Source organism: Artemia sp. Qi Xiang Cuo, chromosome 8, assembly GCF_049724085.1.
Source record: "Artemia sp. Qi Xiang Cuo chromosome 8, ASM4972408v1, whole genome shotgun sequence".
NCBI lineage: Eukaryota > Metazoa > Arthropoda > Branchiopoda > Anostraca > Artemiidae > Artemia > Artemia sp. Qi Xiang Cuo.
Genome location: NC_142801.1, coordinates 78570456 through 78586745, shown reverse-complemented (window position 1 = coordinate 78586745; position 16290 = coordinate 78570456). Strand labels below are relative to the sequence as shown.

The 16290-nt window shown below is 34.7% G+C and overlaps 1 protein-coding gene across 2 annotated transcripts in view; it reads right to left on the bottom strand.

Moving 5' to 3' along the window:
* LOC148949824 (E2F-associated phosphoprotein-like) overlaps window positions 1-16290 on the bottom strand; it is a 93716-nt gene that overhangs the window by 40129 nt on the left and 37297 nt on the right. For both annotated transcript variants that reach the window (XM_089093115.1, XM_089093114.1), the window contains exons 4-5: window positions 12275-12481; window positions 1276-1399 (exon numbers count right to left, since the gene is read on the bottom strand). In XM_089093115.1, the coding sequence (XP_088949241.1) occupies window positions 1276-1399; window positions 12275-12481 (331 nt within the window). The remainder of the gene's footprint in view (window positions 1-1275; window positions 1400-12274; window positions 12482-16290) is intronic.

The following is a 16290-nucleotide window of genomic DNA, read 5'->3' as shown; positions in this document are numbered from 1 at the left end:
GTTTCTAACTAAACATCAACCCCTCTGAACCAAATGTCTCTCTAACTATGTTGATTGGATATGTTTGGGGGACTGATGGGCTTGGGGGGGGGGGCTAGTTGCCATCCAGTCACGTTCGACTATTAAAAAGGGTACTAGCCCTTCGAATTTCCAATTGAATTAGCCTGTTTTGAAGTTTCTACGACAACACCTTCTATAAAAACCTTACATGCCCCCAGGGCATTACTTAAAACCCTTGCGCTTAGGGTTGAGGGGGAGTGTCCTCCTCAAAAATATATTTTTTATTTGGAAATCAACTATGCTGAAAAAATTGGCTATCTCAGAATTTTGACTGGATGTGTTTGGGGGAATGAAAGGCGTGGGGGAGGCAGTTGCCCTCCAATCACTTTCCACTATTAAAAAGAGCACTAGCCCCTTCAATATCCACTCAAATCAGTCCTCTTCAAAGTTCTTACGAGAACTCCTTGGATACGAAGTGCCCGACTGAAGAGGAAGAAGAAGAAAAAAAACACATTGTGCCCACATCGCTCTTTACTTAGGCAGGGCTAGCGCGCTGCCTATGATACGGTACTTTTATAAATAAATGAAAAATAACATATATTATATGAAGAATGTGGCTGAATACGGCTATTTAAATACGCAAGGCAGTTAGGTAACATTTCTTAGGTTTAAATGTAGAAATAAAATGACTAACATGATTTTGCTCTCAAATAATGATAAAAGTGACATTTTTTAATATTTTTTATGATTCATTTTTTTTTTTTTTTTACAAAATGGATGTTTGAAATCAGGCACTGTCCAATTGCTGAGGTATTACCCTAGGCACAAGATTACTAAAGGGGTAATTGAATTGATGACACTTAGATTACAAAAGGGGAATTGATGACAGGTAATTGAATTGATGAAACTCTAGATGGAAGGGGCATTACCTTTTTTAAGCCCAGGAAATCGGAATCATTAAAAAATTTCATTAAAAGCTGTAAAGAAATACTCAACTGGTCTTGTAGCTACAGGGCAACTCTAAAACACCCATTTTACCCTGTATTTCCTAGGGAGTACCTTCTGAGGCAAAAACAGCTTTGCACAATCCTACTCAATCCCAATCTATTCGAAGACTCCATCGTTTCACCTTTCCAGGAAATACCCATTTCCCTTAAATCTTTCTTTACGACCTCCTCCCACCCCATTCGGGGATGACCTGCTTTTCTTTTGGCCCTAGACTGTTGGCCGACAAGGACGATTTCCAGACATCATCGGAAATACAGAATTACTCACTTTGGTTGATACTGTCGTCTTTTTCTGTCAATCCAAGATTGATTTTCTTCGTCAATTTGTGGATCATAAAAAAGTTCTTCATTTGAAAGAACTCGACGTTTGTCACTATACTTTTTCGAAACTCCTGAAAACAAGGAATTCTTATTATTTATTCCTTGCTTATAAAACACAAAACAAAAAAAGATTAATGAAAACATCGAAAACAAAGACACGTTCACAAATAAGTAGTCAAAACAAAGACAAATATATTGCACTAGGGTATGGTGGAAAAATTTAACAGATTATCTTTTACTTCAGTATGGAACTTAAAAATGAATTTATGAAAAATAACACTATAAAAACTATTAATATTTCTAGAGGCAGAAAGATGGACAGATAGAGACTTACCTGCACAAAGGCCATGGCAACAAAACACTGAAATATACACAAAGACAAAAATAGCACCTAATGTAAAAAATCCCTTCTAAGGTAAAAAAATGGAAAAACAAACAAAAAGATCCTGAAACCTCAAAATGAAATATATATACAACAGTGTTTTGAAGAGTAGGCATCACAAAAATTTGCTCAACAGGCTGATTCCAAATATTTCATACTTCATAATTACAAATTGACCCATCAGACGCTATTAGCATAAGAAAAATAGCACAATTTCGAAAAAAGCCGTAAATGGGGTGTATTGTTGACGAAAGTTACGGAAGCGAGCTAAGTTGTTGTTTTTTGGAAAATTTTCAGGGTTTATCGCATCGTATCTTTGGTCGTACAGTATGGGGAGTGCGGCTTATTAAGACCTAAATTTAAAATTCTACTGCACTTTTCAATTAAGAAAAAAAATCACGCAACAGCAAACTGCCTACTTCTGCCATTGCGTCAGAATATAACCCGTCGAATATTATGAGACAGGCTTAGAACTTTCAAAAGTTAGCTTTAGCTTATTGCTAATTTTATCGTTTTAACTTAAAACTTGTTCAATTGAAATACCTGTAACCGTATATCGAATAACAACCTCCCCGCCCCCCCCCCCCAAGCTCGATTGTATCATTTGAAAGTGAATTCAAGAGGGGCTATGTAAGAGTCAATCGGGTACTTTGACATCAAAACCTAAAGGAATAGGAGATGTAAAGAGTGGACTTGATCAACCTTGCCTGCATTACTAAAGCGGTACAATTGTACTATTTTTCGCAAAATTTAGAGGTTCCGGTACAATGTAGTACAATGGGAAATATTTTGGTATAATAAAAATTTTTCCGGTACAATTAAGTTTTACTTCCTCTTTTCTGACTCAAGTTTTAGTTTATATATGTTCATGTTTAAGTTTATCGAGAATGTTCTTCCTTTTACGACAAATCAAGCGTTGGCAACGCTGGTCTTTCCATGGGAAGGCATGCATGATGAACAATTTTTTCCCTTGATTGATATATTTTGTAAGAGCATACATTAAATAAAAGATGTAAGTGATCTAATAACAAAAAAAAAATTCAACTGGTCTTGTAGCTACAGGGCAACTCCAAAACACCCATTTTACCCTGTATTTCCTAGGGAGTACCTTCTGAGGCAAAAACAGCTTTGCACAATCCTACTCAATCCCAATCTATTCGAAGACTCCATCGTTTCACCTTTCCAGGAAATACCCATTTCCCTTAAATCATGTTCATGTTATATGTTCATGTTTAAGTTTATCGAGAATGTTCTTCCTTTTACGACAAATCAAGCGTTGGCAACGCTGGTCTTTCCATGGGAAGGCATGCATGATGAACAATTTTTTCCCTTGATTGATATATTTTGTAAGAGCATACATTAAATAAAAGATGTAAGTGATCTAATAACAAAAAAAAAATTCAACTGGTCTTGTAGCTACAGGGCAACTCCAAAACACCCATTTTACCCTGTATTTCCTAGGGAGTACCTTCTGAGGCAAAAACAGCTTTGCACAATCCTACTGAAAAATACAATATTGTCATTCAATACCGTCATTATTGTCACATGATGAACAATTTTTTCCCTTGATTGATATATTTTGTAAGAGCATACATTAAATAAAAGATGTAAGTGATCTAATAACAAATAATCCAATCATTAATGACCCTTTGGCTTGATGAAACTTATATATTTAAAATCAGCATTAAAATCTGATTCTTTTGATGTATCTATTGGTATCAAAATTCCGTTTTTTGTTTTTCAGAGTTTCGGTTACTATTGAGCCGGGTCGCTCCTTACTTACAGTTCGTTACCACGAACTGTTTGATTCAGAGGTTTTACTGCGCCTAGCAATTTTTTGGTAATACCGTCATATATTGTCATTATATGTCATTCAAGCACCATATTACTCCTCTTCAGTTGAAATTAAGCAGAAATGTTGGAATGATTGGTCACCTGAAGTTTATTTTACCTTATAATGCATTGAGGTCCGTTTATTTTTACTTATTACATTCTTACCGAATACATTTAGGAGCCACTTACTGCCACTCCAGAGACAACAGAATAAAGAATTATGAGTACTGTAAGAATAGGTTCCATCTCCTGTTTTGTTACCAAACAAATCAAGTACTCAGAATGTGTATGTTACATTGAATATCCTTCCAGTTAACCAGTTTGTAATTTTTCAGTCAGTTCTGTTTATTTTTCAGTATTGTAATGAACAATTTTTTCCCTTGATTGATATATTTTGTAAGAGCATACATTAAATAAAAGATGTAAGTGATCTAATAACAAACAAAAAACGTAAGAATGACCTGATAACGAATGAAAATGAACAAAGACGTCTTTTGGACTGGCTTTTTTTTATCTTGCAACCATTTTTTGCCGATAGCAGTAAACAAAATAATCGAACCAATCAAAAATTACTTTTGATGTCTTTATTTATTAAATAAAAAAAAAAACAAGTTTTTTAAACTGAAAGTAAGGAGCAACATTAAAACTTAAAACGAACAGAAATTATTCCGTATATGAAAGGGGCTGTCCCCTCCTCACCGCCGCGCTCTTTACGCTAAAGTTTGACTGTGTGTCACAACTTTATTTTTTAAAAAAACAAAAAAATTTAGAGTAAAGAGCGAGGCGATGAGGAGGGGACAGCCCCTTTCATATACGGAATAATTTCTGTTCGTTTTAAGTTTTAATGTTGCTCCTTACTTTCAGTTTAAAAAACTTGTTTTTTTTTATTTAATTTCTGATCGTTTTTTAGTTAATGCAGCCTTTACAAATTAACTTACGTAACTAATTTCTATATTCGTAAATTTTTCTTCTGGCAAAAAATACAAAGTTGCAGATTTTTGCAGATATGCAAAAATCTGAAACCTATGTAATAGGGTTTTCTGATACGCTGAATCTGACGGTGTGATTTTCATTAAAATTCTTTCACTTGTAGGGGATGTTTCCCCCCTCTTTAAAAAATCGAGTAAATTTTCTCAGGCTCGTAGCCTTTGATGAGTAATGCTAAACTTAATCAAATTTATATATTTAGAATCAGCATTATAAATACTTTCTTTTGATACATTTATTGACATCAAAATTCCGTTTTTAAAAGTTTCGATTACTATTGAGCCGTATCGCTTGTTTTTTTATTGCTTTTTTTTTTATTACGTATATGTTATTACGTATATGAGGGGGTTCTCCCCTTAGTCAATACTCTTTACGTTAAAAGTTTAAAAAAAATTTGATTCACAAACCCCTGAATCACAAAAGCCGTTTAATTAGAATAGATAGCTCTTTTGAAAGCACTAAAAAAACTGTAGCGTAAAGAGCGAGGTATTGACTTGGGGGAGAACCCCCTCACATACATTATAATTTCTGTTTGTTTTAAGTTTTAATATTCCTTCTTACATTTCAGTTGAAAAAACTTGTTTTTTTTTATTTAATTTCTGATCGTTTTTTAAATAATGCTTGGAAATCCGGCGCCCCCTTCATAGAAATGTCCCTTACCCCAAAGAAACACCCTCCACGAAAATATTCTCCAGATTAACCCCCTCGTCTAGCCCCCCCTCCAGAAAAAATCCTTCCTGAAAATGGTTGTATACTTCCCAATAACCAATAAATAATGCTGGCAAGTCCGGCGCCCCCTTCATGGCAATTTCCCTTCCCCCATGAAAACTTCCTTCATGAAGAGATCCTCCAACATAACCACCGACCCACCCTTACCTCCCACTACCACAAAAAAAAACCTCCTGAAAACTTCTGTATACTTCCCAATAACCAATACTATATGTTAACATTGGGTAAAGTTCATAACTTTTAGCCCTCCCTCTGGGAACTTCGGGGGATTAAGTCTTCCTAAAAGGCATATTTATCATAGTTTCGACCATGCTGAACAAAATGGCTATCTCAAAATTTATATCAGGAGACTTTGGGAAAAAAGCGTGGGAGGGGGCCTAGTTGCCCTCCATTTTTTTTGGTCACTTAAAAAGGGCACTAGAACTTTTAATTTCCGTTCCAATGAGACCTCCTACGATATTCTAGGACCACTGGGTCGATACGATCACCCCTGGGGAAAAAAAACAACAAAAAAAACACAAACAAATAAACAAGCATCCTTGATCTTTCTTCTGGCAAAAAATGAAAAATTCCACAATTTTGTAGATAGGAGCTTGAAAACTCTACAGTAGGGTTATCTGATACGCTGAATATGATGGTGTGATTTTCATTAAGGTCCTATAACTTTTCGGGGGTCTTTCACCCTTTTTTTGAAAATCAGCCAAATTTTCTCAGGCGCTTAACTTTTGATGGGTAGCACTAAACTTAATGAAAGGTATATATTTGAAATCATAATTAAAATCTGATTATTTTGATATAACAATTGGTATCAAATACTCGTTTTCTAGAGTTTCGGTTACCATTGAGCCGGGTCGCTCCTTACTTACAGTTCGTTACCACGAACTGTTTGATTCAAAATCGTAAATATTTCTTCTCATTTGTTTTTCAAAATTAAGCTTAGGAAGAAGAAAATTGTCCGAATAGGCTAGCAGTTATTGTTAAAGAGCATGGCTAACTTAGAGGATTGGGAACTGGTGCTCGTATCGACAAAAAAACAACACCATCTAGCTTTTGGCAACAATTGGCATTTTTTTCAGTTTAGGGTGATAATAAGATTAATTAATTCAATTTGTGTAGTTGGTAAAATTAGGGTAATAATAATTGTCTGATCATAGTTCCAGATATTTAAACGATTATAAAGCTTTAAAAAAAGCCAAGTGTCATCAAATGCTAGATGGCGTTAATGGTTTTTTGGCCAACACTAGCGCCAGTTTCCACTTTTATTAAGTTACTCATACTCTTTGGTCATTGTTTTCATTACAAAGAAAATAGTTTTGAATAAAAAAAAGACTGTTGCAAATGATTTCCATTCACGAATTTTCTGTAAAAATTTCTGCAGCGAAATAAAAAACGTGCTATATTAACGTCTATGCGAGATTTTGGCCAAACATTTTGACTGAATTGGAATTCAAGTTGATAAGTAATATTAAGCTGAATTGCATCAAGTTGATCAGAAACAAAGTCGAAGGCTCAGAAACACTTTTACAGATCTAAAAATAAATAGAACCATGTAATATTTATCATATCTAAACAGTTACATCGAATAATAAATTGCAAATACTGCTTCTCATTAGGGTGTTTAAATTCTTTATATATATATATATATATATATATATATATATATATATATATATATATATATATATATATATATATATATATATATATATATATATATATATATATATATATATATATATATATATATATATATATATATATATATATATATATATATATATATATATATATATATATATATATATATATATATATATATATATATATATATATATATATATATATATATATATATATATATATATATATATTTTTGTCATTGTCTCACCTACTGAAGTGCCGGTTATCCCCGCAGTACCTTACTCCAGGTTAGTCAGTAAGATTAGCTCCCTAGACAGAGCCCTTAAGCAGATAAACGAAAAAGTGACATCTTATGATCTGAATTTTCCCTCCTTGCCCAGTGCCTCGTTTAAGCCAAATGTAAACACATCCACTACTACTGTAGTAATCTCTGGAATTTCTCCCGAGCTTAACAATCCTGTGAAACGTCACGATGCCATTGACCAAATCAAGGGACACCAAGCCATTCATTCTATCAAGCCGTCGGGCAATAAACTTTTAGTGCAGATAGATCCAGTTGCTGCAAAGGACTTTTGTGATGCGGTACCTAATGTTCTGAAGTGCGATGCAAAACTTCAAGAGCGGAAACCCGTTGGAATAGTTAAAGGCATACCGCTAGCTTATGACGTCAGTTTGTTCGTGGGGTGTGAAGGAGTTGTAGACGCTAAGCGCATCGGGCAGTCCTTGACTGTTAAGATATTCTTCTACGATGCTGTTGGACTTACAAATGCACTTCGTCTCGGACTTAAGGTAGAATATGAAATTTTTCGAGCATTTGAGTGCCTCTGTCCTCCCCGTTGCTGTTATAAGTGTCAATCACCTGATCATATGAAGGTCAATTGCACCAGCCCTCCCCACTGTTCTCGCTGCAGCGGTATGCCTTTATCAACAAAAGATGCACCATATTTGGCCAAACCGAAGTGTGCGCTATGTGGTGAAGGCCATGTTACATTCAGTCTTAAGTGCCGCTTAATCCGCAGTGTCATAGCTAATCGTTCCTCGAATAAGAAATGGCTGGAACAGTAACATTTTCTCGGTGTTCTCTGAACATAAATGGCACCAAAGACAAAGATTATTCAATAAATCAGAAAATGATCGATTTTGACATCGTGTTGCTACAGGAACATCTTTTGCCGGCTGTAAGTGTCAGCTCACTAAACAGAAGTGATGAACATGAAGTTTATACAACCAGTGCCAGACGGACGAGGGGCAGACCTTCCGGAGGGCTTGCATGTATTGTGTGTAATAGACCTTCGTGCTTCTCTCCGCAGTGCATACACTCTTGTGATAATGTTATTGCCCTTTAAATTGCAGATCTAGTGATTATCAATACTTACCTACCTCATGATAAAAAAACAGTTTGGTCATTTAATAAATTCACAAAAATTGTTTCTTCTCTGAAGAATTTCCTTCGGAATATTGAAATACATAGCTTTAAGTGGATCATAGTGGGAGACCTAAATTGTAACATAAATAGAGAGTCAACTCGGTCTGATCTTGTGCTTCAGTCTTTGCCAGATGGATATCAGATGGTAGCTAAGAGTGCAGATTTTTCGTATATTCATAATAGTGGATGTGTGTCTGATATAGACCACTGTGTTTGCTCGGCTGGTGTGATATGCTCGTGTCGAGGTTCATGATGAAGAAAGAGATTATGATCACCCCCCCTCTCTTTTACCGTCTCTGTTTCGCATTCTACTGGCCTGAATCAGTGTGAATCTTCTGTTCGGGGCACGAAATGGTATGATAAGCGTGAATGGAATAAAGCTAACTGGATATTATATATCTGTACTTTGGCAACTCTGCTCTCATCTGTGACAGTTCCTTACTATTTACTTTGTACCAGTGTCCTCTCGCCTAACGCTCGATCACAACTTAATTTTTACTATTCTCAGATTGTTGCCTGCCTTAAACAAGCCGAGGCCATTGCTGTCCCTGTTTCACGTATTCGTTCGAAAACTAGAAGTTCTTTATGGAAAGAGGACCCTCAGTTAAAAATTTTGAAAAATCGGGCAAAAATGTGGCTTCGGATATGGAATGCGTGTGGCCGCCCCACCTCGGGTCATGTATATAATATTAAAAAAAAACCAAATCTGAATTCAAATCTTACTTGCGAAGCGTCTGATATAAGGGTAAGGAATTTCCGAAAAATCCTCGGCAATGGAGTGAAGTGTTGAATTCTAGTAAGCTAAACCCGACTGTTTCGTCCAGTTTAATTCCTGGTGATTCATGGGTTTGTCATTACTCGACAATTTTCAGTACAGTTAATTATGCAGTCCATTCCAGGTTTTGTAGATTGCTCGATTCAGTTATTCCGCGTAGACTGCGCCAGAAAGATATTATCCCTATTAGTGCTGAGTCTGTTGTGAAAAGCATTAAAAAACTAAAATCTAAGTCTGTTGATTTGAATGGACTTTGTGTTGAACATTTAAGAATCGATTATCCCGAGGTGATTAGACATCTGCAACTACTTTTTCAGATGTGTGTTAGTAGCTCACTAGTGCCTTATTCTGTCCTGTGTGGTACTGTTAATTTTGTTCTGAAGTGAGGGAAGGATCTTCTTAATTGTGGATCCTACCGCCCTTTCACTGTACCGAGTAATTTAAGGAAACTATTTGAATATGTACTGCTCCCATTTATTCAAGATAAGGTGGATTATGACGCAAATCAGTTCGGTTTTAAGTCGCGTATAGGATGCCAGCATGCTCACCGTATACTTGCAAAGGTGTTACAAGAAGCACATCGTTGAAAAACGGAAGTTCACTTTTGTGCGTTAGACCTATCTAAACCTTTCGATACTGTTTGTCACTCTCAGGCATGGTTTTCTCTGGCACGTTCGGGTGTGAATTGCTCAGTTATTTGTGTACTTCGGTTTTGGTACCAGAATTCATTTATTCAGTTGAGGCAGGGTTCTCGGGCCTTTGGTAAAATCCCATTTAGATCTGGGGTCCGTCAGGGTAGTGTGCTTTCACCTCATATTTTTAAAGCTTGTTTATTGAGTGTTCTTAATATGATACCGCTTTCTTACTCTTCAGGGTTGTCGAACGTCTCCTATATTGCATATGCGGATGATTTTCTGCTTGTTAGCAGGTCAAAGTTTGCATTAATGAAGTCTGTGCTACTTGTATCGCGGCTGTATGGGGAAATCGGATTAAGCCTCAACACTGATAAATGCGAATATTTAGTGTTTAATTCAAAATCTTCAGCAACGCCGCTTGATTGAGGCGCATTGTCCGTAAAATGTTCTGAATCTGTCCGCTAGCTTTGGATGAGTATTTGCAAATAACTTACTTCATGTAGTTTCTGGACCTTGAGTGATATTAAAGATAAGCTGAAACTGGGGTATGCCAAAATTGTCCCCAACAGGGGACAGTTTAACAAAAAAGCATTGGCTCCATTGTACTCGAGTTTTTGTGACCATGCAGTTTTGTTCCAAGCTGGCCTTCACATCCTGTTTCGGCCAGGGGATATTAGCGATATTAGAATTATGTATTTTAGATATTGCAAGTTTTTATTGTATCTACCTTGCAGATACAGTAATAGAAAGATGATGCGGATTTTTGGCGCTCCGGATATTGTAAATTGTTTTGTCAGACAAAGTAGCCGTCTTCAAGAGAACATTTATGCTACTTTGGGTGTTAACCACCCACTTATCCTGGTAGCCACAGCGCATTGAGTGTAATAGTTATTTATTGTGTTGTTGTTAAATGTATCTTTGTGTTTTTTTTTTGTTTATTTTTTTTCTTCTCTTTTCTTGTGTTACTCCACTTAATTTTCTGTATAGCGGGTCAAAAATAAATTATTATTATTATATATATATTTATATATATATATATATATATATATATATATATATATATATATATATATATATATATATATATATATATATATATATATATATATATATATATATTTATATATATATATATATATATATATATATATATATATATATATATATATATATATATATATATATATATATATATATATATGTATATATATATATATATATATATATATATATATATATATATATATATATATATATATATATATATATATATATATATATATATATATATATATATATATATATATATATATATATATATATATATATATATATATATATATACAGCGGCTTTTCAAAGGATCAAAATCGAAAAAAAAATTTGACTTTTTCAATGATTCCACTGCATAATCCAGTTTTTCGTATACTTGCTATGAAACACATTAATTCAATAATAAGGAAATGACCACTATCTATTAACAATGTTTGTATTTTTTTTTATTATTATTAGTCACTTAAATTTAGTTTTAAGTTCGACATTTAGTGTTTAGTATTTGGCTTATGTTGATTCGGTAAGTTCATGATACTGAGCTAAAAAAAAATAAACAAATTGTAAATCAAATTTTGGTTTCTGTGCTTATTTAAGAAAGGTCCCTCTCTTCAAACCATCTATGAGGTTTGCCTACTTTTTATGGATCTCCTTACAACCACTCAGACTTTCGGCCATCACAACTAATGCCCGACATGTCCCCAGTTGTAGATTTTATGTTCAAGGCAAAAAAAAGGCTTTTTGGTGAAGTTTTTAAACTTCAAGCTCCAACCAGGAAACCAATCTCAAAATATTAGGCGCTCAAACTTCTCTTTTTTTTGTTGAAAAAAAAAATAAATAAATAAGAAACACCAGTGAACAATAAATATTTGATAAAACTTTTCTAGACACCCTATTGGTGTCTTCACTTCTTATACCTGAATCTAAGGTCATGTACCATCATCCTTACACCAACTTTAGAAATGAAGGTACCAAGAGATTAGATAAACTCCATCTCCTTGAAATTCCTCTTTCTTGGAGCATCCATCTCGATCGGATTAGATCCTTCTACCTTGGACAGCTAGGAGTCAGGGAAGTCTGGGATCCTTCACAGAGGTACCTGCGTCAGGATATTGCAGCACCAGAGACCAACTGCTTATTTTAACAAAGTGGTTTTATACGGCTCAAGTCAATTTAATTCAATAAGCATATTTACTCATTTCCTCATTTCTTATCCTGTAGCTCTGTGAAGGCGACAAGATAATCATCGGCTATATTCAGTATTGGTGATCTACCAGGAGCTATCTGCCTGAGGTGGCCTATTCTCCCAAAGCGATCTAATAATTTGTCCAAGCAAAGGTTGAAGCATAACATATGCATAAAAGTAAGAGATTGAACTGAAATAAGGACTGGTGGTATAGCAGGTACCCTCGATGGGTCTGACGCCACGATACATATTATTAAAAGAAAAAAATGCATAAAAATGCTTCAATATTAAATTCTATAGTTACTTGGTTTCCCAGTTTCCATTTCTTCGTCACTGTCTGTGTCATAGTAGAGTTCACTGTAGAATTTTTTCCCTTCAGGATTTGTAATGGTGGAGCCATCTTCAGGTTCAGCCCCTGCACTTTTAGCTCCTGGGAGTTTTTGAAATTCTGCAAATCGCTTATCAAGCTCAGAACTCATTTCATCTTCAAATGTGGATTTTTTCTCTTTTTCTGGAAGGGAATAAAAATTTCATAGAAATACAACATGACAAGAAAATACAATTTTTAACGCTTTAATTTTATCTTTATCGCGAAATGATGTTAACAGCTGGTTCGTATTAAATCGAGAGTTAAGCAGGGTTGCGTCCTATCCCATTTATATAAATCATTTTGACAGACTTTGTCCTGAAGACAAAGCAAAAGCAACGATAGAACATGGAAGTAAAACTATAAACACGTAAAATAAACACAGTAAAAATTAAACACGGAAGTAAAACTATCCTCGAATTAGATTATCCTGATGATTTAAACATCCTAGATGAAAGTGTCAACAAAATGAATGAACCTTTAGAAGTTCTGCGAGTTAGTGAGCAAGGATAGGTTTGAAAACTAATGTCAAAAAGACTAAGTCGTAAAGACTAGGAATGTTATTATTATTATTATTTATTTTTAACCCACACTGTACAGAGGTACAATACGTGGAGTATCACGAGGAAAAACACATAAAATGCAACAAAAATTAATATATAAATCCAAGATTACTAGTTACAGAGTAACACATAATAATTTGAAAGAAACTAAAACAAAAAAGAAATAACATGAAAGGAGGGGGAAAAGAGGAAGAGAGAAAAAAACTCACAACTTGCAGAATCTAATAAGCAGTAATATGTAGAAGTATGGACACAAGCTGTCATTATTATTATCATTATTTGATTTTTACTCACTCTTTACAATGCTAAAAAATGTAGAATGACCAAACAGAGAAAACCAACTAAACAAATAAAAGAAAAAAACTTACGAATGAAAAAACATGATAAGGTGATGGTTCGGAGAAAAACGGATACAAGCAGTATTTGAAAGTTTTTTGTGTAGTGCTTCCAGTTTTGCAGTAATATTAGGAACACGAAATTTATTAATAATTACCCGGTTTTTGGTCCAAGGTGGAAGAAACAACAAAAATTTAAAAAATCTAAAATAATTAATCCGGATTCGTTTTAACTCATTTTTCTTAAGAAGGAGAAACATTCCAGAAGCAAAATGAATTGAAAGGTCACAAAAAGTTGAGTAGAGCTTGACCAACATGAGTTTATTATATTTACCTCTATTGGCAACAATCTTAGCATATCCTAATTTAACTTTCATATTAATATATGAGAATGTGCGCTGGCGGAAGCTCGGAAGACTATTAGTAATAGAAATACCAAGCCATCGAAGAGAATCTACGAGAGGGATAGTAAAGCCACTACAGCGAAGGGAAGTACTAGAAATGTTATTAAAAGAAAGAAATTTACATTTATCTACATAAAGAGAAAGGCCTATGTCTGAAAAAGAAATGGTGTACCGTGAGTAAAATGTGATATATTTAAAATACAAAAAAAAAAATAAAGTTCCTTCTTTCTAAAGATAATTCCGACTTCCTCTAATTAAGTTTAAATCTGGTTTCAAAAAAAGAAAAGTTAATCAGCAAAAAGAGAAATTGCATTTTAGCTTCAGTCAAACAATGGCGCTATTCGATTTGAATTTCACTAATAAAAAAGATAATTGGTTATAAAAAAGATACTTGGCACAATGCTTATCAGGAAGTTTAAATTATAAGAGCAGTGTGAACGTTTAAATCATCGAAATATTTAAAACAAATCATTGGATAGATAGTTCGCATAATGTAGTGGGCTTGCGAACAGAATTACAAAATAGCGGCCCCCTCCACGGAACTTGGGCCAATTGCGAGTCAGCTCTTAGAGCGCAGGACAAAAACTATGTTTTATAGTGTTGTAAAAGTACTTTTTGGAGGATTAGTAAATCAGAATTATTTCGGCGTTCAAGCATTGGAATTCAGTCATTATTGTTATCTCAGCCACTATTGTTGCCAGTTAAAGTGAAGCACTGCTGTACACCTAAATGTAAGTCTCAATAAAACTATTGCTTTTCTAATTGTGTTTATTTCATTTTATGCGTCTGTATCTAGTCGCACGGCAGGTAATTAGTTCGTATGGCCCCAAGGTAGCGCTCCCAGGGATCCGATTTCTACATAACATTAGAAGTAATTGACAAGAAGATAACTCGAGGAAGCGAGGTCACGCTCCCGGATTGATAGTTGGAAGATTCCTAACCTGCTACAATTATGCATTTTATTTTCTCGCTTTCAGCGAGTGGCGCGATCGGTATACCACTTTAAATCATAATATTACATATGGCACTGTCTTTAGCGCTATAAGTTGCGCTATCGGAGAACTTATAGGGTGTAAGTTCACAGCTTTAGAGCGTAGTAATACATTGTCGCGGTCAATCTTTATGACCACAATTAACATAGCCATTAATTTTTTATCGCTACATATGGCACGGTCGGAAATTGGAGAAAAACATGCGAACTAATTAGGCTATAAACCTTGTAATTTAAATTTAATCATTGGAAAGATACAGACATATAAGAAAAGTGATTAGACCTATTTCCGCTAAGCTATTATAGGAAAACTCTTTAGAATATTTGATAAGAAATAATAGTCTCCCCTAAAATAGATAAGGTAAAATTATATATTTTTTTTGGGTTATTCAAACGCAAAAAAAAAATGTCAGAAGAATTAAGTAAACTATTAATGGTGCAAAAACTGGTCGCGAAAAATGTAGAAATGGCAAAGTCTTTTCCGCAGTACAATGGACAATCAGATATCGACGAATTTAATATCCAATTGGCCCAGTTTGTAGAATTAACAAAAACAGAGCTATAAACATTAGTTGACATGTTTCTATTAAGATTAAAAGGCCAGGCCTTAACCTTTCTAAAGCAAATTGAACATACTATAGGCGATAACGCCAGCTTGCTAGTAAATACTGTGGACAAATTGTTAACGGCATTTAAAGGTAGGTTTATCGAAACTAGTTCTACAAATGAATTAAACCAAGGAATGGTATGCTTTGACCCTTCACAAAGCGTAAGAGAATATCTTAATTATATACGCATTTCAGTGGAAGTAAAATACGGATAAGGTTCAGGAGAACTGTATGAAAAAGTCATAATAAATACCCTTTTGCAAGGCTTACCCCTAAAACTATATAGAATGGTAGCATCCAAGAATATTAAGACTTTTGGTCTTGTATTTCAGAAATTAGAGTGACTGATTTAAATTGATATGATGGTGACTAATCGGAATAAAGCAAAAATAAATAGCCAAGGCAAATCAAGCGCGAGCCTGACCTTCAAGGGCGATCAGGCGTCTCCCAATTTCTTTTCAAGGGATAACTCCTTAGTGCCACAAAGAAGTAAAACGCAAGAACCCAATAGGCAGAAAACAGTACGTTTTCAGCCCGTCAAACAATTGAGTTATAAAAATAACCCTACAATAGTAAAATGCTATATTTGTAATCGACCTGGGCATCTCGCAAGAGAGTGCCGTTATGTCCCCAATCGCACACCAAGAATTGCTGTCGGTAGTAGGCAAAATTATGTCAACCATTTGTTCAGAAGAACAAATTTTAGCGCCAGTGGTGCACTAGGCTATAGCCAGGGAAGATTGCGGCAATCAGTACCTTACAAAGTGTACCAACCAAATTTGTACAATCCTCCCTGTTGGAACCCTTGGTCCCAGTTTTTTCAGATAAATGCCCCTCCCAGATTCATTTCTTTGGGCCCCTTAATTATTTTCCTTCTTTAAGTAATAAATATTTACCACCCCTAGTAACCCCCACCGCGTGCTGCGGGTAGCGGGCTGGGAGAATTTGCCCTTTTTGAGTTCAGTTCTTTTTATACATGTAACTGTGAATATAGTAAGAATTTTTCTATGTACCTATTTTACTTTTCAGCTTAGGTCGAACTAAAGGGTTAA